The 26,836-nt window shown below is 37.8% G+C and overlaps 1 protein-coding gene across 1 annotated transcript in view; it reads right to left on the reverse strand.

Annotated features, from left to right (window-relative positions):
* Positions 1-2,811: 2,811 nt before the first annotated feature.
* Positions 2,812-26,836, reverse strand: part of PPP1CB (protein phosphatase 1 catalytic subunit beta) — a 30,071-nt gene continuing 6,046 nt past the window's right edge. Inside the window, exons 2-8 of the mRNA XM_061475316.1 lie at positions 19,455-19,586; positions 15,873-16,103; positions 15,433-15,537; positions 10,333-10,404; positions 6,827-6,978; positions 5,176-5,310; positions 2,812-4,592 (exon numbers count right to left, since the gene is read on the reverse strand). Coding sequence (XP_061331300.1) covers positions 4,488-4,592; positions 5,176-5,310; positions 6,827-6,978; positions 10,333-10,404; positions 15,433-15,537; positions 15,873-16,103; positions 19,455-19,586 — 932 coding nt within the window. The 3' untranslated portion in view covers positions 2,812-4,487. The remainder of the gene's footprint in view (positions 4,593-5,175; positions 5,311-6,826; positions 6,979-10,332; positions 10,405-15,432; positions 15,538-15,872; positions 16,104-19,454; positions 19,587-26,836) is intronic.

The following is a 26,836-nucleotide window of genomic DNA, read 5'->3' on the forward strand; positions in this document are numbered from 1 at the left end:
CCAGGGCTATGCCTAAATATCCTAAGCCTGGTACTGACTGAGTTCCTTACTGACTAGAATAACTGTGTAGGTGAACATCACAATTCTGTTTTGATTAACACAATGCTCTTTGAAGCATGTTATTAGCCCATGTGGACTCAGAGATGGAGACATCTGACTGCACTGTAATCATCTCTGCTTCAGTGTAAGGAGACATTCTCTCGCCCTTGCCTTTTCACCAGTTAATCTGAAGCCAAATATTCACTTTTATCCTCATGTACATTACAAAGCAGACGGATGCCAATCGCGCATCAAGTTACAACTCAAGCAAGTTCAAAAGCAATACAATATTGAGAGTATCACTTTGCCTCTGCTCTCTGCTCAGCTGTAATACTACCTGTCAGGTTTGTATAAAGTGTCTTCTCCAACAAACCTGACAGCAAGGAAAGTTCCAGAAACACCAGGCACTGATACAACCATTGACAGTTTACCAGGAAGAAATTCAGAGTCTGCTTAAATGCTAGGTTTTTGCAACTGTTATCTACATAAGCCTTCTCAAAGTAGGTACCCTTTTCTGTTAAGATTTGAGCTTCACACCAAAGGCCAAACATGGGATATTTGTCATCTACAGATTCTGAAAATTCCAGCTACACAAAACAGAATTAATTTCAGGTCCCCTTCAGTTCAAGCATGTTAGACAGCACTAGTGTCTTTTATATTTTCATTACTACACAGCAGAAAGTATGTTTGCCAACCCCAAACTAACTACATACAGCTCCAGTCATTTAATCTGACAGCTTCCACAGTATGATGGCAATATCCTCTTGGGCTTACCAAAAGATAAGCCAGACAAGAACATTTCTTCATATAAACATAGGCTGCTGCTCATCAGCTCCTACTTCTACCATCTTCTGGCAGAAACTCAGCAAAGATCTTTATCTTCAAGCAATCTTACAAAAAGGATGTAGGCCAGTAACAACAAAACCAACTTCCTTCCATAGACCTGAAGAATTTCCATCGGAGTTTCCCAGCCAAATGCACAGCAATGCATTGCACTGGGATAATACAAGCCAGATCACACATACCTATTTGCTCCTCTCTGAACAGAGGATACAGTACAAACACAAACTGTCTTCATAACAGGATGGTGAAGCTTGGTGACACCTAACAGTGAACTAGATGCAAAAAGATGAACTCAAACTCCAGCAGCCACATATACTTGGTATGTGTCCAAACATGGCCAACTGAATGTAATCCGCTAGCGTAAGACATGTACAGTGTTTTCAGTAAGTCTATTTCTACACATTTTATGGAACTAGATCAGATTGTATTCAAGATATTAGAGTAGCATAATAACCACAACTATATGAAACATTTTCTTCTTTAAAGCAGAAATTATGAATATTCCATGAAGAGAAATCACTAACCACTAAGAAACATACAAAAAACACCCACAAAACCATCACGTAAAAACAAGAATCTCCTATGAATCAACACAAAAGAGACCCAAGAAGCACTTCTTGGGACAGTATTTTTAATCAGATTAAAGCACACATTTCTCAAGTGTTTGAGAATCACAAAATGCCTGCCAACCAAAAAGCAAGGAGACAAGAGGTTACGTGCCACATTACACTCTGCTATGAAATCAGAAATACTACCTTCAAAGGGGTAGGGGGAACACACAAAAATACCCTGAAATGGTTTAACAGCTCATTTGAGAATTCTCCTGTAACTTCCCAGCGCACTAACACTATGCTATGTAGTGGCATTTTAGACTTGTATGGACAAGACATTTACAGAGGGGGAAATCTGTTAGCAATTAGACCACTAGCAATTTCCACAGGAGGAGTTCATTTTATCTGAGCATAATTAGATTCAGGTTCCATTCTTTACCTCTTCCAGAATGGGCAAATAGTAAACAAACTGAAGATCTATATTAACATGGTAAACATCAGCTGAAGTGGTATGGAGAGTTCTGTTATGTATCTGATCCTCCTGGTTTACCTGTTGTATGCAATAATAATATTTACAGTGATAACATTATTAAGCCATTCCCCCCCCCCCCCCCCCCCCCAGTATGATGATGGATGTTAGTAGACATCCCAACTCCCCAGAAGTCGAAACAGCACTCAAATCCTTTGCAAGTGATTGCTGCTATATAAACCCAGCAATTCTTCAGAATACCACCATCAGATCTGGCTTTCTAGCGCTGTAAAATAAACTAAGAACTTCCTATTTCTTTAGGACATACAAGAAGGCCTGAAGACTTTATTTTCCTTTTGACACAGCATCTGTAACACAAGCGAGCATGTTAGGTACTCAGATAACATACAGTTTTACACCTGGACATTCATGATACAGAGGACACTGTTCCAGAAACTAAGGAAAAATGGAGAAGCGTTAATCCAGATACTTAGTAACATGATGCTTCTTATAACAGAGGCTTGCACTTGGTAAAACCTGTAAAACCAAACCTCAAGTAAGCAGTGACTCAGAGCAGGAAGTTTTAGCCTGTCAAGGTTTACAGAATACATTTCATCAATTACCTTGTCACAAACTGATGGTATGCTCACACACCTCTCATCACTGACCTTCAATAACAGATTTCTTTGAGCAATACAAGAAGGAATCTACTTCTCTGTTTTATGTACCGAAACTCTGGTGCTTGCTTCAAGGTGAGGTACATCAAACCACTGTTCAAAACCACAGACCAATCCAATCTAAATCAATAAAATATATATGTTATAAAGTTTGGGTTTGTTTTTTTTTAATATGAAACTCCACACTTCTTGAGGAACAGTAAGGTATGTTAAAATAACCAGTCAGACTTCATTCAAATGAATTAGACAACTTTTACTAAATGAAAAAAACCTACATTTAAAATATGCATTTAAAACAAAATGGAATTAGAAAAGAGACTTAAATCCATTTTAAAGAACTTGCTCACCGTGTCAGAAATCAATATATCTCTTGCATTATATAATGTGCCAGTTCATAAAACGTAAGTTATCAGAATCCTCAATTTAACATTTTCAAAGACAATACTGAAGTCAAGAGTTTTACATCTACTGATGCACATTTAGAATGGTATAAATCTGAAGCCTTCCCCCAAAGAATCTTACAAATTTGACAATATTCAATAAAAGCTTTTGTAGTTATGTCCAATAAGTATTGCATCCTAAAGCATCACAATTCTGTGCCTTTCATATATCCTACTATAAATTTTCTATCTTCTCTGTGTCTTGCAATTTGCCAATGTTAACTCTTTTGAGAAAGGAGAGAACTGGAAAGAAATACTGCATAACTCTTGATCATGTACAGAAATTATTGCTACTATAGTACACTACAAAGCAGAAGTCTATACAACAGTATATGAAATTTGATCATGAAAATCCAAAGGATATAATCTTTAGTGATATAAGCCTTATAATCACATTGAACATTCCTACAGCATTTGCAGCTCACCACTTGTCAGCTAGCCTACTGTCCGTTGACGAACATCCATTTAAGCACACCCTCTTATGAAAAAGAATGTCAGCTTTCAAAGGCTTAGCAAATAAGGATCTTCATGTTCTGTGGAACTATGTAAGATGAACTTTGATGCAGGTAAGGAGTTACCTGGAAGCTAAGCATGCCAAAGGTGTTTCATGCTAATAAAACTAAAGCCAAGGTACCACATAATCAAGTTACCAACTAATAGGCAATACCATTTTTGTCCTACCTAAGTTAAATGAAGTGCCATAGCACAGTGTAACGTCAATAATTTAAAATAGTGTAGTGCACAAATTAATTGTGTGGCAGTTTAAGTTAGAAAGTCAAGACAGGGTTTTCTGTCTCAATTTATGCTGGCTGTCAAGCTGTCCAGTCTGGGCTTTTTGGACTTAATTTGCCTTTTAATCACTACCATACTAGAAACTTTGCAGTGTAACGGGGCACACATTTGGGCATCATTATTATTACGCATCATTATTATGAACAATAGGGAACTAGGGGGAGGATAAGAGATCAATGGCTGTTCTAAACAGCCCCTTCCTTATTTCAATTTCAAAGAGAGAGCCAGGAAATAAGACTAGATACCATATTTGCATCATTCTAGCTACAAAATAACCAAAGTAAAAGCAATCAAGCAACAATAAGACCACATTACACAAATGGAACATCATGCTCTCATCTGGTTTAACTATTACATCAAGTTTTAACTGGGATGTTGGTCAACTTTAAAAACCGTGGTAAGTGTGAATATGTAGTTGCAATAGTTTTTTCCTAATATGTTTTTTAACTCTATGCTGGATATTAGAACTTGGAGCTATACTTGTTACAATACAGTGTCGCACATCTTTCTACTAGAAAAAAAAATTAAAGATCCTTTACCCGTCTCTTTAAGTTAAACGTGTGACATCATAAAGGGTGTCAAATGGCTGGATGGTTTTACAGTGCACACATTATATACTGTAATATGGAGTTTTGTCCTTGACAGATCTGATGGTGTTTCTACATTATTCCTTTCTTCACCTTTTCTTCGGTGGATTAGCTGTGCGAGGTGGAGTGACTGGACGCCCAGAATTCAGTCCACCATACTGGTACTTGGCTTTCTTTTCAGACGGTTTCAATATCTTGGAGAAAATAAAGAAGTTCATTTGAGTCAGTGACAACTAGGAACATATAAAATACTGTTAAGCCAACCAAATCTCATTGAGCAGGAACATGGACGGGGAGGAAATTACATCACAAGCCTACAGATTTCTGAATCCTACATACAACAGAAATACTACTTCCAAGTACTTCTTGTTCTACTACTACATTGGGGTGAGAAAGGGAAAGAAAAGGGGCTGAAAACATGTCCAGGAAAGAATATGGATTAATCAGAGTAACCACACTAGAAGGGCCCCACTAGTTCATTAGTCAGTGTAATTAAGGTAGTCTAATCACTAGGTGTGACTAAAAAGAATCACCCAATTAAATTCTTAAATTAGCATCCAAATAGAGGGAGTAACTCAATATGCAGGAGTGTGGAAAACAACAAATCCCACATAGTTCTCTGGAGAACAGTTGGTTTGCAGTTTTAATCATGGACTGCTGTACAGTCCTCTTTGTAGCTCAAGTATGTTACCTTAGACTAACTATAACCACAACAAGCTGACTCAGTCCATATAGCCCAACACCTAATGCAACAGTTAATGTACAAAGGTATCATACCTGAAAGGAACACATCAGAGTTTCATCCACACTCATCATGCCCCCTGCATTGTCAAACTCTCCACAATAATTTGGAGCTGAGAATAGGGTGACCAACTGCCGTTTAGCAAAGAATTCATATCCATCTTCAACCACCTGTGGACACCACAGAAATCAATACAGCTCACATCAAAAAAAAAAAAAAGAGGCACATTTTGAAGAAAAAAGCCAGTCCTGAGGCAAACAGGACTTGTATTAAGGAGATTGCAAGAACTCATCAAAAAGCTATCGTACGTCTTGGTATTTCAGTCATTTTGTCCTATCTGGACACTGAATGCCAAATCTGGTACCTTAACTCGTCTGACACTTCCAATGTTAAATATGCATTGATTTGCTCAGCATTTTCATACCTGAAGTCTGATTATGCATTGCCATTTAAAAGACTCCCAGCATTTTATGGCTTATACACAGAATTTGAATGTCTGACCTATTAGTTCAGAGCACATGGGGTGTGGCTAACAACTTCACTGCAACTGTAACATGAGTTTTACTTACAATGGATATTGACTACACAAACTTCAAGTGTAAGCTCTTTTAGAATTTTGATGCTCTAAAAGCACAGTGGTTCTGCCATATTTTCTCTAAGAGCATAACTAATCTTTAAGGATATTCCCTCTTCCCCAAAACAGAAGCACCACTTTAACGTACTGCAACCAGTGCATCAACTGCTCACTTTGGTTCAGTCAAGTCACCATTTGGTCCAGTCAAGTCACCATGGTCTTTTAAAGGATGTCACACTCCTTCTATGAAGAGCTGAAGTGACTACATGAATACAAAATATTGCTACCAATCTCGATCAGCAGTTAATAAATCTTAGTATCTATTCCATACACTAATGTTTTTTTAGCAGTAGAATTGCAAGGAGAAATATTCAAGGGTTCCAACAGTATACCCAAGTCTAAGTGACACAATAAAAAGGAGAGAGCTTTCAAAATTGACTAAATAATGACACTGAAATGTTATACAGGAAATTGAAACCTGGTGTCCACCTAACTAGGACACTTGCTTAAAGTAACTTAATAAAAACAGCAAAAAACCCACTTAAATATTGATGATGCCAAAAATAACCTTGCTTTCTGCACATTTCAGTAATTCAAACAATAGATGTCAAAGTACTCTAAATAGAGGAACCAAAATGAAAGTAACTGTGAAATCTTTCATGTACAGACATGCTCATAGAAACATTCAAAACACATTTAATACTTCCATGAAGCAAAGCAGATAGTTTAAGCCACAACTACCAGAGAACTGACTACTACTGAAATGGACAACCCTGAAACTTCAGTGTAAATCTCAAATTCACTTTGCCACTTTAAACATGGACTTTACCTCTAACATTCATATACAACACTAACTGTAAACAGTGAACAGACAATAGGAAAACCAGACATCGCTGTGAGAATCTTGTGTTAACATTTTACGTCACTGACATTAAACAGCTCAATATAAATCAATAGAAGTGCACAGGATTATAGTCCCTTTATGAGCAAGATATGCTCTTCCTAGAAGTAGCACAATGAGGAAGTTTCAAATATATTCTGCTGACAAGCAGCAAAGACACATAAAATCTAGAAGGAGAAGGTTTAAGAAGCAACAGCAGCATAATTCATACCTGGTGAGCTCGACAGATCAAATCCAGATCGTGACGATTCAGAAATTTACTGACCACATCAGCACCAAAAGTAAAAGAGACCCCACGATCATTTTCACCCCAACCTTGCACATCTTTGTCTGGGTCAGACCACAGTAGGTCACACAGCAAGCCTTTGAAAGATAAGACAAATGAAGATGGTAGTCTTAGGAGGTATCATGCTATAATATGAAATAGTTCTATTGTATTTACCGGAGCAGCTCTCCTAAAGCAAATAAGCCTTGGCAACAAATTCAGCAACACTTAAGCTGCAACTCAGACAAAAGATATGAACTGTGTTAAGTCTGGAGATTTTTTTCCTCATCTCACCACTGGCAGTAACTTGAGATGAAATGAGTCAAATAGTTCTTTGAAATAGTATTTAATTGTAATATTCTGCATGTGTACAGTAAATATTTGAGGAGTTTAGAAGTACGGCAGTGTGTTCACTTTAGAAGGCAACCATCAACTTCACAGCTCACTAAGAAAGCTTATTTGGAAAGCGGCAGTATATTTTAAAATCCTACGCAAGCCCAGTCACTAATACAGCAAATAAATTTGTGTCACAAGCTTCTGAACATGGAACAGATTTGATTCTTCCCTTTCTTACCATACAAGAAGAACCTGACAAGACTTAGTCAAAATATAACATGGCAGAATTCTGATAACACTTTCAGTTTGCTTGGAATACTGTTGACTTCTCTTAAAGCTTCCTGCCAATCAGCCTGGAATCTAAATTAGAATAATAAACCCCTCTGCTATTTTTGCACTGGTCAAGATCTTTTTTCTGATGCCAATATAAGGTCAGCTAAATCTGGAGTTAAAACTGGGTACAAAAAATATTCTCTGTTATAAATGCATTGGAGTTGATACGAAGAACTTTCAAAGCGTTTTCGCATGAGAAAGAATCAGGCCAATTCAACTACAACACAAACAAAAAACACATTCAAAACTTATTTCATAGTTTTCCATTAAATTCTTTGCCTCCGATGACTATCCCACAGGCATTTAAATACTTCAGAGCATTGTTTCACAATGTGAAAGAGGCCAGCAGGCTCCTTTATCTGGCACCGAGAAGATTTGATTTACAATTATATCTGGTTATTTGCTAAACAAAATGCTTAAGACACTATTTCTTCAATAACAAGTTGTAATGAAGCAAAATTAATATCTGAAACCTATTGTGCAACTAGACCATTTTCTATTTACATACAGCTATTAAAATGGTCTTCGGTGCCTGTCACAGCTCCTCTCTAGCAGAAGCTAAGACTTTATTTCCTTTCAGAAGACAAAGAACAGAGCAAATAAAACTGTATTTTACATACAATATCCAGAAATAAGCTACTGAACACAGGCAGCATATGGCAAGAAACTTACTTTACTGGAATTTAGTTCTATATTGAACAACACGTTTTTCAAAACAGAACAGTTAATCCCTAACGGTTTATCATGAATTTCCAACAACTGACAGAAGCTGCTTGTCTTAGCTGCTTAGGAAGCACTTTCTCTTCTAATTCTCTCCCCCCAAATCAAATCACCTTTAGGGGTTATACACAGGAACAGAGAAACCTGTTCTATAATCTTCAGCAGCTGTGTAGCAGAATGCTGCCACAGGTTTGTCTAAGCTATGCTGCTCAAGTAGGTTTATATTTTAACACACAACATCATTGCAATAGCTCAGGCTGACCAGGAGCATACCAGAACACAGCTGATACAGACATTCAGGGTTACACAAAGGAGGGAGCTAGTTTCCTAATAGCAAAATGGTTGGCAACACTGACCAAAACATGATTTAAACCTTGGCCTCACAAAATGCAAATACTTGACAAAGGCAAGTGATTTAAGTTGGAATACAGAATCAGATTTGAGTGAACAGCTTCCAAATTCCATAAAAATGCCACCAAAACAAGAAGTATTTAAATTGATATTGAAAAGATGTTTTTTACATCAGACTAGAATAAGGTATCTTAATAAAATAATCATTGCAGCACAAGCCACACAAGCATCTACCAAGAATTTCTGCATCAACACACATTCACCAAGTGACATCCCTCCACAAAGGGACAGCTTTTAAGGACAGCCTGAAACTGTCACAGAAGTGAGACCACTTCAGTTTATTTTTCATTTTTCCATAAGACTTCAATCTGTAATATCAGATGCCTTAAATAGGTCCAAAAGGCCAAGACCTTCTATGCCACTATACCATACGCACACGTCTCTGAGGGGACGTTTCATTTTTCCTGCTGATAAGTATCCAGCTATTTCTTCTGAAAGCAGAATTAAGCCTGCAAACCACTCCATGGATCAAAATCCTTTTTTCTTTTTTTTTCCCCTTTTTTTTTTCTTTGTTTTAATCTCTGCACTTATTTTTAGGAGGTACTAAGAATACATATGATTTTAGTGGAGTGTCCATGGAAACCAGAACTACATTCTGCAAGGGCATTCCTGAAGTGGGGGTGGCTCAAGCAGTAGTATTAGCCTGTTGAACAGAAGTACCTTTTCTGAGAGCTCTGATAACTATAAAGACTGACTCATTTGTACTGACATTTACTTGGTTATGCATTTAATGCATAAGTAGCATAAAAGAACAATGTAGTAATTTATACTACAGAAACACTCATTCACTACTCTAGTAATGTTTCTCAGTGTCAAGTGTGTATATACCTTCTTGCACAGAAATGTTGCTGTTTAACAGGGACAGGAGATACATTAATATAGTCCCTGAGTTACTCCTATGCATCAGTACTGAGCAACATTACAGGAAGTAGAATTATTCTGTTCCAAGGCTTAACTCTAATTGTAGTCTGTGCTTCAAAAAAGCATTTAGACGGGGTATCTCCTCTGAAAGTTAATTTCAGACCACTGTTGAAATAAACACTTCAAAAAAAACATTCCATTGTACAGCCTGTCAGTCTTTCCAATCCACTAGTAACAAAATCAGGAATAAAGGGGATATTGAGGAAAATTAATTAAACCATTCAGAACAACATTACACAGAAAGCACTGCAATTGAAATCTCATCTGCAGTGAATTAGGAGCTATACTTTTCAAATTTAGAGAGGAAGGAGACTTGCCCCAAGTAGGGAGAAGCCTAAATGCTTGTAATTAATATTCAGCAAGCTTTAAACAATTACGTTCTTTGACAGACTAAAAGGTTTGGGTGAGCCTAACTAAGGTAGAGAAAAAAAGCCTAGTTGTTTAGTTTCATTTGATCTTTAAGTTTCTGGAGTTTCTTTTAAGGCAAAGTTGTAGATAACATACCCTAACTTGAATAAAGTATCCTACTTTGCTAGAGAACATGAGCGATAGCCTCTGACAGATCAGATAACTCAGCCATTATAAGGAACAAGACTCACACCCTACATAGACCTTAAGGAATACTGTACTGGGAACAGAGTCTGCCTTAAGTCACCGCATTACCTTTAGAGAAATTGATTGAACCTGTTTCATCATTAAGACCCATTCACAGTAAATTCCATGTTGCTCACCTGTGTCAGGAACATCTGTAGGTCTCATAATTCTCCGGATCTGTTCCATTGACTGGAGATCTGGAGACAGACCTGTAAGTACAAGAATACAAGTGACTTATCAACATATTTTACCTGTAAAAAGAGTTCCAGAGAACACACATTTAGAGGTTCAAAGTCATACAGCATCCATTGTCTCCACTGTAACAGAAATAAAAGACAGTTTGCTATCAGACATTTAAGTTCCTGAACAGAAGGACAGAGAATAACACAAATGAAATTAGCAAGGGGTTTTAACTGTTTTCCTACCATGCTTTTAGCCACACAGCACAGAACTCTACAGTTAAGAACAATCTCTCAAACAGCTTACTAGAAATAACCACTGAAGAACAGCATTCCCATTACTTAACACAATTATACTGAGCGCAGATAACATTCTTTACAACCACCTTACTTTATAAAAGCTAAAGGAAAACCCCTTCAGTGTTTTTACACACACCAGTTGAGCAGCAGTCACTGGATGCTGTTAAGTGAATACTAGACTGTGCAACTACAACAGCTAAGGAGCACAGAGGTGGTGATTATTTACTATAGCTCAGCTGCTTAGTCATTTATAAAACTGTAGGACCTCGATTACTCAAAAAAAAAATCATTTATCAAAGACACAGCTCTTTCTGCATAGTTTTGCCATACTGACATGTAATTACAGTCAAAGCATGGGACTCCAAAGCCACCCTCCAAACAGTTTAAGTAAACACTCTACAGATTCTCTACTTGAGGCATACAGGCATGAAAGACAGCCTAAGAGATGTTCTAGCACCTTAACATGCTCTCAAATAAAGGTCTTAAAGTGACTTAAATGACTAGGCCAAAATAACCAAATGAAGAAAGCTGCAAATTTGGAATAAGAGCATGAAGGCCTGATTTGTGATGAAACATATTTCATCTTAACAAACCATATCCATACTCAGTCCAGAACTTTGAACATCATAGAAAACACCTGCCATTGGAATGAGTCACTGTGTAAAATAACTTCAGATGGCATCAAGAGTTTGTGCAGTGGTAGCGTATGTATTACATATATTGAATGACCCCAATGCATTTGATAAAGAGACTTGGACTTTTTTTCCAAGTGTTAAGATTTTAAATTTTTGTTGTTGTTGAAGCGGTCTTGTAATAAAAGCCTTTATCCTCATGAGCTTGTTAAACCTGTCTTCACAATATTACCTTGAGGTTGTGAAGGATGGCACAAATCTTACATCAAATAGCATGCCAAAGGAGATTTAGTCAATCTACTCACACAACAATACACAGGTAATAATATAAATTCAAGTAGATAATCAGCTTTTAAATTTTGACCAACCTACCACTTCCCCTTCTCCAGATCTGATCTATTTACATGCAGAGTACATTGGCATTAAGGCATGTGGATTCTACTCTGATTCTACTCAGCACCACACCCCAAGATAGTAAGGGACTATCTCAGTGAAATAAGCAACCAGTTTATGACCTTCCATGAGGTTACAGCTCTCAGTGTTTCAGGCTGCATCCAAAATGTGGAATTCTTTAAAAGAAAATACACTATTACAACCAGATCTCAACTCTGCAGCTTGTTATTTTTTTTGTGTTATTTTACGTCAGTGCAAAATAGCAAAACCCCACAAAACTGCCAGCATGTTTGTAGGTCTTCTTGTAACCACCCAGGAGGTTGTCTTCTCCCAGACATCTTCCTAACATTCCTTGCATAAAAAGAAATAGCTCATGTCTCAAATTCAGACTTATAGACACAAGTTGTGGATGATCAGCATTAAACAAACAAAATAAGAATGCAAATACAGGCTGCTAAAGCTCACTGTCAAGCTGCTGCTACTACAGTCATTGCTGCAACCTACTGTGTACTGATAGAAAACTGGAAATTGCACAATTGAATTAAGTTGTCTTGTCACATGATGACAGCTAAGCACATAAAAAGTATCTTTCAGTATACTATCTTCTTGAAGTGTAAGAGCACACCTTCCCTAAGGGAAATCAGAAAATTATCTGTCATTACGCCTGACAGACTCAGCAAATCCAGGCTCCAGATTTGAACTGCTCCCTGATCAGGTGGAATTGGTAAAAGTGATGGCTACTTGTTTTTATAGTGTAATGCAGAAGGTCTCCTTGGATACTGTATAAAATTGTCAAGTAGACTTAACCTTCAACAGACATTTCACTGCCATTAATGTCACAAGAACAGAATTCCAGAGCTTGAAATAAAATAAAAATCCAGTATTCTACTGAACATGACTCCCATCTCAGAGCTTAAATCCAATGTGATATGAGCAGTGTATCCCATAAACATGACACTGCAGCATGGACATAGTTTATAAAACTTGAATGTAATAACAAGGTCTCTAAAGATTAGAACTATAGAGTGGTACCATAGGTAAGAGGACAATATTGTATGGAATATAAAGCAGGGCAAAACGGAGAAGTAGGGAATGGTTATGGAATAAGCTTTAATGAAGCAAGATAAGAAGCAAAGTCATAAGTTGAGAGGATAGACTTCAGAAAAGGCCAAACTATGACTTGTGTGAGCAACATACAGAGACGGGAGGTGATGGGAAGGGTACAGTGAAAAATCCTTTCAGCAGTATGACCATTTGGAGACAGGAGAGAAAGGTTTAACTTATACTGTGAGGTAGAGAACTCAAAAGAGCAGATGCCCAGAAAGGTCTAGGCAAAAACAGCTGATTCAGTATTTTAAGCTATATTTAAGCCTACTGGGGTAAAGTTAGGTGCCTTTTGTTTTACTATGTTATGCGGTTTTGCAAAGTTTTATTATATATCCCATAGGACAATATTTTTAAAATAAACTATGCAAAAATGCGCAATATAGTAAAAAAGGCACCTACCTTATATCTATATGCTAGCTTCAACCTCCAGCAGACTTGCATGGTTTGTGTTGCTGCCTCAGTGTTTATTATAGTAGTAACATCATGAAAAGGCGTTGACAGTCCATGACTTCATGGGATCTGGAATGCAGTTTGGATAGGATTGGAAAAGAGCGGAAAAAGGGCAAAACTGACTTGTGAGCTGCATGTCCACTTCCATTTATTAGGAGCACACAGCACATTTAGTAATCTTATCACTTTATTTCACAGATGCAGAGCAGTTGTGAATGATAGTAATTTTAGTTACAGATTAAGCCTACGCAAGTTGAAGGGATAATTAGTAATCAATAAAGCAACAAAATATTGCTTTTCATAAGTGGATCCTTAAAGCATACTACGCACAAAACAGAAGTTTTCCTACTTGTTTACGCAAGAGGTTAATACCCCAATACATTTATAATAAAGCTTTACTTTTTTTTTCTTGAAAATTAGCTTTCTAGAGTTCTTGCTCGCAACTCAGGTCTCAAGAACATATACATACAAAACAATCAATTTTATTATAGAATGTAATACAACATAGCATTCTACCTGCTAAACGTCCCTGGTAACCTTCTACCATCCACCTAAGCTTAATGGTTTGTCTGAGACATCACAGTGTTTTATCATTCATTCTCTACTGTTCCCCAAATAAAAAAGATTTCAAAAATTATAATAACAGTAAAAGAAAATTCCTTCACTAACTTTTTTGAAAGCAAAATTATTACATGGTTTTAGCCACTGATGATTTGCTATCTCAGTGCAGAAGTGACGGTCTATCTCATATTCTTAAAATCATGAGAGGTAGGTCGTAAGTTAGGTACCAGTTCTTAAAAAAAAAAAAAGAAAAAACCCACCAAAACAAAACAAAAAACCCACCAACCCCCCCCCCAAATCCAAGCAAACAAACAAACCAACCTACCAAAAAGACAACAACAACAAAAAAAGACACCAGTGATTAAGACAGAGATGAAAAGATGACCTGTGAGAATACAAGTACTTTAACATGTCATTCCTACCTGGATACTGGCAGACTCAACTGTCTACCACTGCATTAGTTCTGTGTTTACAGGGACGTGACAATACCTCAGAGCATATTATGCATAAGACTGACAGCTTATTCTAGCAAGCACTGAAGGCAGAAGCTTTCAGTACAAGATGCAAGAAAAGTCAGGATCATTTTTACAGGATTTTGGCAGGATGGCAGCCATCAATACAACCTTCACAAACTCTAGAGGAGCCTCAGGAATTTTGGGAGCATGCTATTTCCAATTCCAAGTGGAAATGTTCAAACTAGAGATTTCCACAGAGCTCTCACTTCCACTGCGCATTAATTATCTCACCGACAACGCAGGTGTGACACCTACCAGACCATCTCTGATCCCTCAGTGCAAGGCATCAAATTGCTTGTTAATGCAGTAGTTGCAAAGCCACCTGCAAGAAGGATGGCTCATACTACAATCTGAAATTCTTGTCAATTGTTTAACCTGAAAGGTCCTGAAAACCTGTAAGCATCACTACCTGCAAAAACACGGGGAATCCCCTTCTACAAACAAGGGCACACAGGTAAGTTCCAATATTCAGAAAAGTTAAAAGCTTTGAGCAGATCCCAAACACTTTTCACTATAAGAACAGGGCAGCACTGGGACAGGTGCCCATAGAACATACATTTTTCAACAGCAAAGGTTTCAGAAAGTCTTGGCTGAACTACTATAATGTTAACAAATGTCAGTCAAGCCTGCTGGTCAAAGACAACGTGACCTTAGAGGCCCCTTCCACCAATACCTCGTGAAACCAGCTGAAGAAGCCAAGGCCATAGAAGCTGGAGTTACTTGTGAAGGTTATTTCACTTGACTGCCGGGGATGCCAGCGTTAGCTAAAATGGCACTGTTGGATGCTAACAGCAACAAGTGACTTGGCAAATTAGGCAAGAATTCTGTATTTCAGTATCCTTCAGACAGGGATCTACTGATGGGAATACCTACAGATGTACTTGCCCTGAGGCAGAGGGGCATGTGTATCAGGTAAGAATGACATCTGTCTGCTGCCAGGTGCACAGAAAATCACAAGGCGTAACAGTGACCTTTACAGAACAATATAAGGTTAAACATCTCCAGCTAAATATCAGGTACACACATCCTCACTCCATTTGGTATAGCATTAACTCAAATATAAGGTTAGACACAGCCTTTAAAAGCAGTTATCAGCTTACCTCCATGACAACAGAAGATCTTCTCATCCACAATGGCTGCAATAGGCAGGCAGTTAAAACAGTCTGTGAAGGTCTTCCACAGCTTAATGTTAAATCTCCGCTTGCCTACAAAAACAGTGTGACATTAGCAAGAGAAGACTGTTTCCTCAAAGCCATCCTGCAATGTGTATCATGACCTGAACAAAAATGTTAGCTGTCTTCACAAGGCTTTATTTTGGTTACTGTACTTAGGTTTCAATCTCCTGCAACAGCATTTCAAGGACAACAGAAGAGAAAATCTCTAGAGACTTTAACCTTTGTTTGAAATGTACTTTTAGAAAGTTTCAAAGCATATTCATAGAACATTAAAATCCTTCCAATACAAGAGCCACCACTAGAAGTGTCTCCAAAACACAATATTAGTTTCATACAGTGTTTCAAAAGAAATAGGTTTTGCTTACATTCATCATAGAATCCATAGATCCGATTGATGCTAGCACACTCATGATTTCCTCTTAAGAGAAAGAAGTTTTCCGGGTACTTAATTTTATATGCCAGTAATAAGCAAATTGTTTCCAGAGACTGTTTGCCTCTGTCTACATAATCTCCAAGGAAAAGATAATTAGCTTCTGGTGGGAATCCTCCATATTCAAATAATCGAAGCAAGTCTGTATACTGACCATGAATATCACCTGAACAAAAAAAAAACAAAACCAACAATGTTTACCAAGGGTTAGTGCAACAACATAAAGAGTACACAAATCAGGAACTTAAGTCAGCTAATCAGTTTTTATTAACTGATGTTAAAAAGAGTATTAATATTTCTTTTAAAAACAGATTGTTTCATATATAGGCAACAGGTATCAGAAAAATGAGAGCCACGCTAACATTATAAACTACTCACTAAATGTAAATATCCCACAAAATTTGCAGAATTTCTATCTCAGTTATGAAGCCAACCTGAAAACCGAAAACTACAGAAGTCTTCAAAATTAAGCATAAGCTTTCTAACCAACCTCTAATTTGATCAAATTGAAAAAAGGTCAGAAAGACAACCTCTCATCAAGCAGATACACAGCCAGGAAGCCAGTGCATTAAGGAAAAAAATAAGTCACATTATTTACTGCAAAAACAGATCAGTAAAGAATCCAGGTAGGCTGGTGAGAAACTGAACACAGTGCTGGCAGAGCACCCCTTCCTCAAAGGACTACTTGTCCTCTCATAACACTGCTGTAGCTGAGATTCCCATCCTGCAGCATTTGGGCTAATTCCTCCTTTGATGCAATCCTTCATATAAAAACAATACAGAGACTCCAAGACTGATTCCCTTACAAGCCATTCATCCCTGCAGGTATTCCATGTCGGGAAAAATAACTGTCACGTTCCTCAGCATACTGCCAGCTTCCAAATTTAACAGGCTTACAATGAAAGAGCTCTGTGTGGCAACTACAACACCACAGCATATCAGATTAGCCAAAGTTAACTGTGAGCTGACTGTAAGGTCCAAGAAGATACCAAAGCTGCTGCTCTACAGTAACTTGCAGAACACGTGATGTATTCCAGCTGACTGCAGAGTTCACTAGCAAAGTGACTGAATGCAAAAAAGCTATGCAAGAAGCCTTCAGTACAGGCTGTATGCTATTTTAATTTAGTACCTCCTGGTCCATTACACTAAGCACTTCTGCTGCTTGTTCAGTGGCAAAATCCTGACTTTGTTAAGCTCAGCTGTTCTCCAGTGCAATGTGAACTACTGTGGCCTTAAAAAAGCAAAAAATCCCAACATACACCCCTCCCTAAAACCTTTTCCATAAAGGAAAAAGGTTCCCAAACCCTTACGCTCTTCAGTTCAAGTCTTAAAGCATACAATGGTAAGAAGAGTACACAGCTCTATTCCTCTTTACTCTTCCATGAGAAATGCAATACTTTCTCTTTAGGCAGCATTCTTCCATTAGCTATTTCTCACTGAGGAATCACTTCCCAATTTTCTTCTAATAATGGTTAGCCTTATCTGCTACCCAATTCCAGACACAACCTGAAGTTTCACCAGCTAAAATAATGTTCACGTAAGTTGCAACAAGAATGATTCCTGTTCTAATTTGCATTTAGAAATCTCCAGGTCACAGCCAAAAGAAAACACCAATGACTCCTCATTGCTACACTGAGTCTAACACTCCAGAACTACACTATCAATACACTCCCTAGACTTTACCACCACCAGAATTGACTAAGTAACATATTACACACAGAATACTATAATTGCTTTTCTTGTCTAGAACTTTTCAGCTTCATACAAGGCAGAGGGACCAAAACACTTAAAGGGTAAAGGAACATTTTACAGAAAGAATTCTGTAAATAGAGCAGTATTTACTGTTCCATTCAAGGCACTTGTCATTTTAAAATACAGCTTCATATGGGCACAAGCTGCATTGGAATCCACCAGATCCAAAGCCTTTAAGTAAAAACCACATCTATTTTAAAATGGACATTTACTTTCATCTTACAGTGAAACACAGCCATGCAACATGTAAAAGATTATTCTGAACTGACTCAATTACAAGACAAGACAAACCTACAACGATTCCTCAGGCGTTGCCTGAACACACTAAAACAGTACTTCAAAGCAGTGCAGCTGCATATTTTGCTTCTGGTGAAAGCAATAGTCTTTCTTTTCTCTAAACACACCGTTGACAATTGCTCTAACATTAAATTTAGATGCACCTGACACTTCCTGGTGCTATCACTGTGTTCAGAATCCAACTTAAATGTAACAAATGCCTTATTTAATGTGCATTTGCTACACTATTATTGTGCACCTAACAGTCCTTTCAACTGTCTCAATTTAAACAAATGATAAACTTTGGAGGAGGCTCGTTATACTTTGACTTATGTGCAACCTAAATATCTGATTATTTTTCTCTTTATCTAGGAATACGATGAGACTACTGTAGTCTTTTCAGTGTAGAACAAAACACGATGTGGGGTAAAGCTATATTTTACCTTTAACTTTGTGAAATTAGGCAAGCTGGTCTGGTTTTTCCTCCCCACCCTACCAAGCAATTAGTTATTTAAAAATGACTGCCATTAGTGTGTGTGTGTGGGGGGGTGTTTGTTTTTTTTTTTTAATTGGTAATATCCTCTCTTAATGTAAGAAACATTGCTACATTAGGTCTGCCAGGAGGAAGCCTGGGAAGAAGCTAATCCATCTTTCAGCACATTAGTAATAATAAATGCAAAGACTGCTTTAATACTATGACACTTTAAAAAGCCTAATTCAAGAAATGTTATGCTTTCTAAGACTGTCTGCTGTTAATAAGGATGATTACCAGCCAGTATTTACAATATTTTTGTAACACTTTTAAGCTTGTGTACCTATTAACAGCAGTGTACTTTTGAAGAAGTCTAGCATCTTGGAAATGCTTAGAGGTAAAGAACACACATGTTTTATCAATATCTCACAGTAAAAATGGTATTTGTTAAAACCTGCTGTAAAGTTAAACGAATTTACTACATAGTAACTAAAACTAATAGGCTGCATCCAGTTTTGTTTTTTTCAATGGAAAAGCAACTAATGCTTTCTTCAACACTATTTTTTAAGCATTTAATTTCACAACATGTGAAGATCTTCGTTTTGCTTATACTTTGAAAAGAGCAACTGCAACACTAAACGTCTGGGATTTTTTTTTTTAAGCAGCTAATTGCGTTTTGAAATAGTGATTGAAAGAGTAGCAGCTCTGTGCAAGCAGACCCTAGGGAAGTGCACAAGGGAGAGGTTGCAAAATCTGCAGCAGGTAAGGGCACAAGCAACTCTTACAGCTGATGGAACTTGCTCCTAAATAGCATCAGTAACCTACCAATTGTTAGCTGCCTTTTCTCGACTTAATCCAATCTAAATTCAAAATTACATTTAAGATTGTGAAGCCCTCACTCTAATCTGTATCACCCAGGTCAAGGTCACTTGCCTTTCTCAGTATCCTTCCAACCTACCTAGCATACAACTAGATTGAAACACCTACATAAACCACTCGAATACAAAGTTTACGTACCACATATTTTCAGAGGTGCCTCTAGTTCCAGGAGAATAGGCTGGCTAAGAAATATTTCCCGTGACTTTATGCACAAACCCCGAACTTCTGCTTCGGTCATCTGAACAATCTTCCCAGGGCGACATCCTCGTACTGAAATGAGAAGTTTAACAATTGAAGATAACTATCACACAGCAATAGGTAAGTGCAAATGAGCTGTATTTAAAATCTGTACTTTTCAAAAAGCCATCAGCCCACTCAAGCATATCTACCAATTGTGTTGGAATTATGTGAATTCTAAAATTAATCTCTGTGCTACTGTAACCTGCGCTGTAAGGTCAGCATGCATTCCTGTTAAATCAGGTTCTCAGAAGAGAGCCATTTAAGCCTCGCTTTTGTCCATATTTGGATAAAAGCAACTTCAAAATGTGTTTAAATTAACAACCCCATTATGGCAGAATATCCGTAATAGGAAAAAAAATCCTAAGACTCAAAATCCTGAAAAGCACTTTTACATTAGCCCAAAATGAACTTCTTCAGGACTGCTGAGTTCAACAGGGCTAGCTAAATACAAAGAAAACCCACTGGCATGTATACACTTTGGGCAGCTGCAATTGCCATATTAGAAATATCCCACTAAAAACTATGAAAGTCCGACAAAACCTTCATTCATATGTAATGGCTCTTGAGTTACTGGAACCTTTATGTCCAAAGACATTCTAATTAGAATTAAACTGAACTGCTAAACCAATAAGTCAGGTACTCAGACCTATATTTAGCACTAAGTTTTCAAAAGCATTCACATGTCATTGCACTCCAACAAACATCTTCTGGCAAGTTTATTTGCAGCTGCTTCTTTCAACAAATACCTATATGATTCCTCTGTCAGAGGCTTTAACGTGTCTTTAATGAGGCAGCAAAAGAGAACAAATTCATCTGCACTTTGGCTGATGCAGCTCAGTCTCACATCTCAGCATAAAACAAACTTCAGAGCTCAAATGAATAAGCCAGAATGCATCAGTGTCTACAACAGGTGAACATCCTGTCCTGCCATCTGCTTTAGACAGAGGCATTAAATCACAGCAGTACCTACAAGAGAAGCTGGTACAGAACTTTAGAAGTTCAAATCCAAATGCTTTCACAAATGCAAACATAGTAACGTATTACTACTAAAAAAATTTATCTGCAACAGCAGGAAGTCTAATACGATAGATCTGTGAACAGAATACCAAAAACTAGTTCTTCACAAATAAGTAAGTTCCTGGTTTCTCCTCTCCAAAAAGTAAGCTTGCAACTGTTTTTTTTTTAATTAATATAACCCCCTTTTTATTTTCACTTAGCTTCCAGAAAACACACTTTAGAGAGGAGATCAGTATCATTAACCGCATTATGTAATGGAAAAAAAAAGGATATGAGAGGAAACATTTTGTCCTAGGCATCCTGTACTACAGTTCTAAGTGTTAAACTCAAAAAGCTCTGCTCTGGTTATCACTGCATACTTCTCCCAGTGTAACTGCACATCTGATCATTCCAACACTGTGCTATGCATTTTAATTTATTTTTAATAAACACCAGACATACATTTTAAACTGAGGTTGGGAAGCAGCCACAGGAACATGTGAAGAGGTTGAAATGAAGAACGGTTTTCACAATCACGGAAGAGATGTGAAACTAGATCCTGGGACAGCCAGTTGGAGTGCCAAAATTGCAGGAGGGATAGTCTGCCTGCTGCGAGCATATACTGGAAATACTTTGCTCATTAGAATCCCACAAGAATAAAGCTGTGGCACAGGACTTCTATAAGTGAAACTCTGAATCAGTACCAGGTGATATTTACCATATGGTAAGTCACATTCCTTTTGCTAATTAAGACTTCAACTGCACTTGAGAAAGCAAACAGCTGAACAGCTTCTTAGTTACACTTTTGTTGGTGTTTTTAGTGCATTAAAATGTTGGCTTACTTGTTAGAAGAACACAAAGGCAGACACACACCATCAAGGTGAATAGAAAACAATAGATGCCTACAGGCTTTCATCACATCTCAAACATCTACCAAGATTATAGATACATCTTCAGCCCCATGGCAATTACTAGTTTAAAAAAAAAGTTTCTCAGGCCTGCAGTTTTGCACAGGACTATCCAATTTGTGAGGTACCAAAATGCTCCAATCACCACCTTTCAAAACACTTGCATTCCTGGAGCTTATAATGATCCCTTTCAGAGACCAGAAACTCATTTTGATAGGCACAATAAACTGTTTCTATGCACACTAGAACTCCCACCTGAAAGAGCACAGTCTAAATACCAGTGGCTATAATTCTGAAACAATTGTTAATTAAAACATCAAGGTCAAACTGAAGCAGCATGCAGCACAGCTATCTTTTCAGTCCCATTCTTCCTCTACAAACTGGTTTCTTTTAGCCTGTTTTGATATGCAATGAAGTCCTTCTCTGTAATTAATTACCATCATGTTTCACAGCACCAGAATGAAGCCATTTCCCATAGATGAAAACAAAGAAGTGACGTAACTGCACACCTTTTACATCCACTCATCCACTGTAGTTTCAGAGCTCAAACCCATAAGAGCCCTCCATACACAATATTAATGCTACTGTAAGTAGCACTAGACCAAGCACAGAGCCTAAAATTGAGACAACAGTTCATTCAAAGAGAGGACTGATAGCACTTAAAATAACTTTGATTTAATCAGCATTTCTTAGAACACCAGCCTTTAGCTCCCTCTAAAACTCACATGGAGGTTTAAACTTGGAAAACTTGCTTTATAGGACTGAGGCTGGGTTTTTGCGTTAGAAGGCACAGTGAACATGCAGCTCCTGACTTCAAAATTAACTGCCATAGTCAGTATAACCACCATCTTGATGTTTGTTCTCTTCTTTCTGCAGTATAGCCTTAACTGCTGCAAGCCCTTAGACAAACCAACAAACAGGACAGTAACTTGTTACCACACTCTGGTTTCTCCAGATAAGAGAAGTTTCTACAATTATGGCAAGCATGTCACACTCTGAAGAGAAGATAACAGACATCTAATGACTGCAGTTACTTACAGCCCTTGAGAAGTAGGATACAAATGTGGGCCACTGCAACTCTGCAAAGGCACCCTCCATCTGAACAGTCAGCAGCTCCACACAGGAAACACATGACCTCAGTTACATGTGAAATAGTACAAAGCCTGGGCTTTCATAAGGAGTAATCATCAATGATATGAGAAAAAAGTTTTTTTCCCCGCAATCCCTGACCATCAAAAAGGGCACTATATGATGGAAAAATGAGACGCTACCATGACCCTGGAATCCTCAGAACTTTACTGGATTTAAAAGGCACTGAAAGGTTTCCCAGTAGTCACACGGAACAGCTGTGGCACAAGTACACAAGCAAGACTAAGCACATCTTTCACCAGCTTACACTTACACCACAAGAATTTTGCTCAGTTGCCTTAACTCGGCTGAGCACTGTATGGATTGCACACAAGAGCATCTCTCATCACATTTAGTTTTTCAAATGCCAAGAACAGATTTAAGAGGAAGTTATGAGAATGGGATCAAGAGCATACATGATGTTTCTCAGACTCACGTATGAAATTCCTATAGCTAATCGTTCTTAAAACATGCAAGTCACAGCTGCATGCGTTGTAACATCTGTAACTTGCTGCAAGCCTTTAACAGCACTGGGAAAAAACATCACTTTCAATTGTTCTCATTTACCCGAAGCAGAAACAGCATCTCAACAATAAATGTAAATTAATTCTCTTTAATTTAAGATGCTCTAAACAAGCTTTGATTTACATAAAGGTCTTCAGTAGGGACAGCGATTCCTGTTGTAATACACAATCCTACATGCATAGTGCTATGCCACAAGAAGCCTTTGCTGCAAGGAGCTTAAAACAGAGTGACATAGCAGGGAATAAAGAGAATTAAAAGTAAGTTTATGCATTGTACTATCAGGCTATTACTTTAGCACAACAGTAACAGTAATCTAAACGCTGCTCTAATCGATATTAAAATGGTGTCTGCATTTACACAACCTTTGATAAACAACATTATCAAGTCTATTAACAGCAATTAGTAATCCAAAGCATGAGTTGCACAGCGGCAGCAAAGAAAAAAAAAAAAATCAGCAAAAATTACTGTATTTTTTTAATCCTTCCAAATTCATGCCAGAGAGTAGCAGATTATGTAAAACAGGACCAGAGAGAAAGAAAATAAGTAACATGAAGTGAAGTGGGTCAATAACTGTCTGTTGGAAGTTCTGCAAGCATCACTTTTTGCCATATCCTCTCATGAACTGGAGAAAATACATTTAACCTATTCTGTCACATTTGTTTCTGCTGTGCCTCTCACTCCAAGTAATCAAGCTCCTTATTTTGTAGCATCACTGATAGAAGTTTCAATTACTGAGTCAGCTGTGGTACACACAGCTGCCCTAAGCATTTATCCTGTGTTCTCCAATACCACGCTTGTGCTGATTACTGGACAAAAGACTCACGGTTTTAGCATAACATCAAAACCCCGACAGACTTTTTAAGTCTCAAAAAAATGAGGCAGGTATTATTGCAAAGAACCAGCCTCCTTTTCCTACACTGCTATTTTGCAGGCATATGCATTTATGTGGCCACACAGTAAACTCCATCTGCGAGCTGATCTTCTCTTTTTAGTACAAGGACACAGCAAAACAAAAATGTAATCCTGATAGTGCCCCAAACTGGAGAACACATCCACTGTGAACTTGTGCTAGGACTAGTGAAGGAATATGCAGCTGGTTCTGCTTCTTTTCACTGCAGTTCCAGCCAAGCTCACTTCTGAAATGATGGCTTTAGACATGTATTTTGCCAGAGTATATCTAAAAAAAAAACAAACCCCAAACTACAACACAAGACTGCAAGCATGCAATTTTACAAATTGCATATACGCAAATCCCACAAAGCTTACACTCACCCTGACATTCTGTGGAATGTTTAATGATTGGCGATTAATAATTATGAAATTTAACTACTTATTTCTTGTACTTCAAAGTACTTTGGAGTACTTGATGGATCCTGAACCGTTTTTCAGTAGTAGGAACAGAATGGATTTTGAAGCCAAAGGGGGCATTATCTATGACTTGGAAACAAACAGTCCTTTCACTATAGGGATGCTGCGGAGGGACTCTTCATTAGGGACTGTAGTGATAGGACAAAGGGTAACGGGTTAAAACTTAAACAGGGGAAGTTTAGCTTGGATATAAGGAGGAAATTCTTTCCTGTTAGAGTGGTGAGGCACTGGAATGGGTTGCCCAAGGAGGTTGTGAATGCTCCATCCCTGGCGGTGTTCAAGACCAGGCTGGACGAGGCCTTAGGTGATATGGTTTAGCAGGAGGTGCCCCTGCCCATGGCAGAGGGGTTGGAACTTGATGATCTTCAGGTCCTTTCCAACCCTAACTATTCTATGATTCTATGATTCACTGTTTTTGGAAACAGCATTCTGAAGCTAGCTGCTCTCAGCATTTTTAAAATCCAAGTAACATATTTTCATGGCTTTAAGTCAGGAATCCTACATCGGATTTTAAAAGCGCCTTTCATTTTGGAAAGCAAAACTTTGAGTAGAAGTATTCTGTATACTCAAAACACTTTGTAATTTAATATGTTCAGTTGTCATCCAGAAGCAGCTCTCCCTATCTTGCAGCAAAACACTGAGTTAAGCCAGCAACGCAATTTTTCAAAGTTTCAGAATTGGTGTAACAGAACTGATCTTAAAATGACTCTCATTCATGTGTTATTCTAGCAGACTACAATAATATAAATGAAGCCCCGCCACAGCTTTGCTAAATTGCACAAAAGACTATTGCTGTGTGCACCATGTAGAGGAGCTGCATATTCAGCAAAGCCCTGCACCTTTCCTATGGTACTTTACTCAAAATCTCCACTAAAAATAGAAGAATCAGCCTTCTAGAGAGGTTTTTGCTGAGGAACTGTGCTTACGTATCATAGTAATATTAAAGTCTTAATAAACTTGCCTTCGTTGGATGTCCTTGATACGAGGTATTTTGCCGAAAAACACAGCAATTGCTTGTGAATTCATTTCGGCAGTACATAAACACAAATTCACTGCAGAGTAAGAGAGCACCCAAGCCTTTAATTTCTAACCAGGAATAGTATCAAACAATGAAATGATGCTCTTCTACCCAAACCTGAATCTACATTCTTAAAATATATACTATCCAGCAGAATTAACACTCATGGAGACAGAGCCTCACCAGAAACTAATATGTGAAGTTGCTTCAGGGGGATACCCAAACAAGCCCATCAAAACACCTGCATATCCCTACACCACCTTCACCCACTGTATTTGCTTTCTGTGGACCTGCTTCCTTACACCAGTGTTCCATTAAACCAACTGATGAGTCTCAGTCATTCTGTATCATGCACAGTTCCAAGAATTGCTGAATTCAAGGCTGAAGGACAAGATCACATAAGTTACTCATTTCTGTAAGCAAAAGGTATAACCCTAATGCTTTTTACTGGTCTGCATTTGCTATTTGTTTAATTACACTTGAGCCTAAAACTCACACAATTAGCCATGTATAAGGTAGAACCCTCTCACTATGAAGTATTACATGAAGCAGTAGCAATTCCTGTTCTAGTCCACTTGGAAGGCTAAGCTAGCATAAAAGTCTCATGGAACAAAAAAGTTCAACTTACTTCTCAAAGTTTGACTTCCTTTTCCTCTAAAGCAGTGCTAATGAAATCCCTAAAATTCAAGGAAGACAGAGGCAAATTACAAAGTTACTCAACTCCTGAGAAGTGCCAAGGAAGTAAGTTACTTCAGTTGTAATAAAAAAAAAAACCTAGTGTTTAACATGACTTTTGCACCTCTTTAATGTCTCAGGTATTTAACCAATATGGTTATTCAGGATACACAGACAAAAGCTTTTTATCAAGCTTGGTGTTAAAACAAACAAAAAAAACAACCACAAAACCAAACCACAGAAGATGGTGCTGTGAAACTAAGATGTACTAAGACAAATCAAAAAACAGTAAGAGAAGGCAGTAAATGTGCTCCTTTCCATGTTTAAATCATGACCAGACACATTAGATGCACCTCAGGTTGTAGTTAAGTGTAGATCTGCTATACACCAGGCCCTGCTTCCTTCACCAAGTACAGCATCTGACCTTACTGAGCAGTACTAGCCAAACATAGCAGGCTTGACTTTGCAGTTCTAAACCATACATGGTGGTGGGGTTTTTCTTTCTTTTCCAAGAACTGACATACTTACATTTGGTGGCCTCTAATGAACATTTAATTGCAACTATCAAGTATTAAAAATCGCCCTTTCTACATTAAATAAAATGGTCAGGGTTTTTTTCCTCCCTTTACTCTACAATTTAGCTGTACCCTGAGCAAAACACT

This window comes from Pezoporus flaviventris, unplaced genomic scaffold (assembly GCF_033815535.1).
Source record: "Pezoporus flaviventris isolate CSIRO_AGI_PZ_B2104156 unplaced genomic scaffold, CSIRO_AGI_Pfla_v1 ptg000083l, whole genome shotgun sequence".
NCBI lineage: Eukaryota > Metazoa > Chordata > Aves > Psittaciformes > Psittacidae > Pezoporus > Pezoporus flaviventris.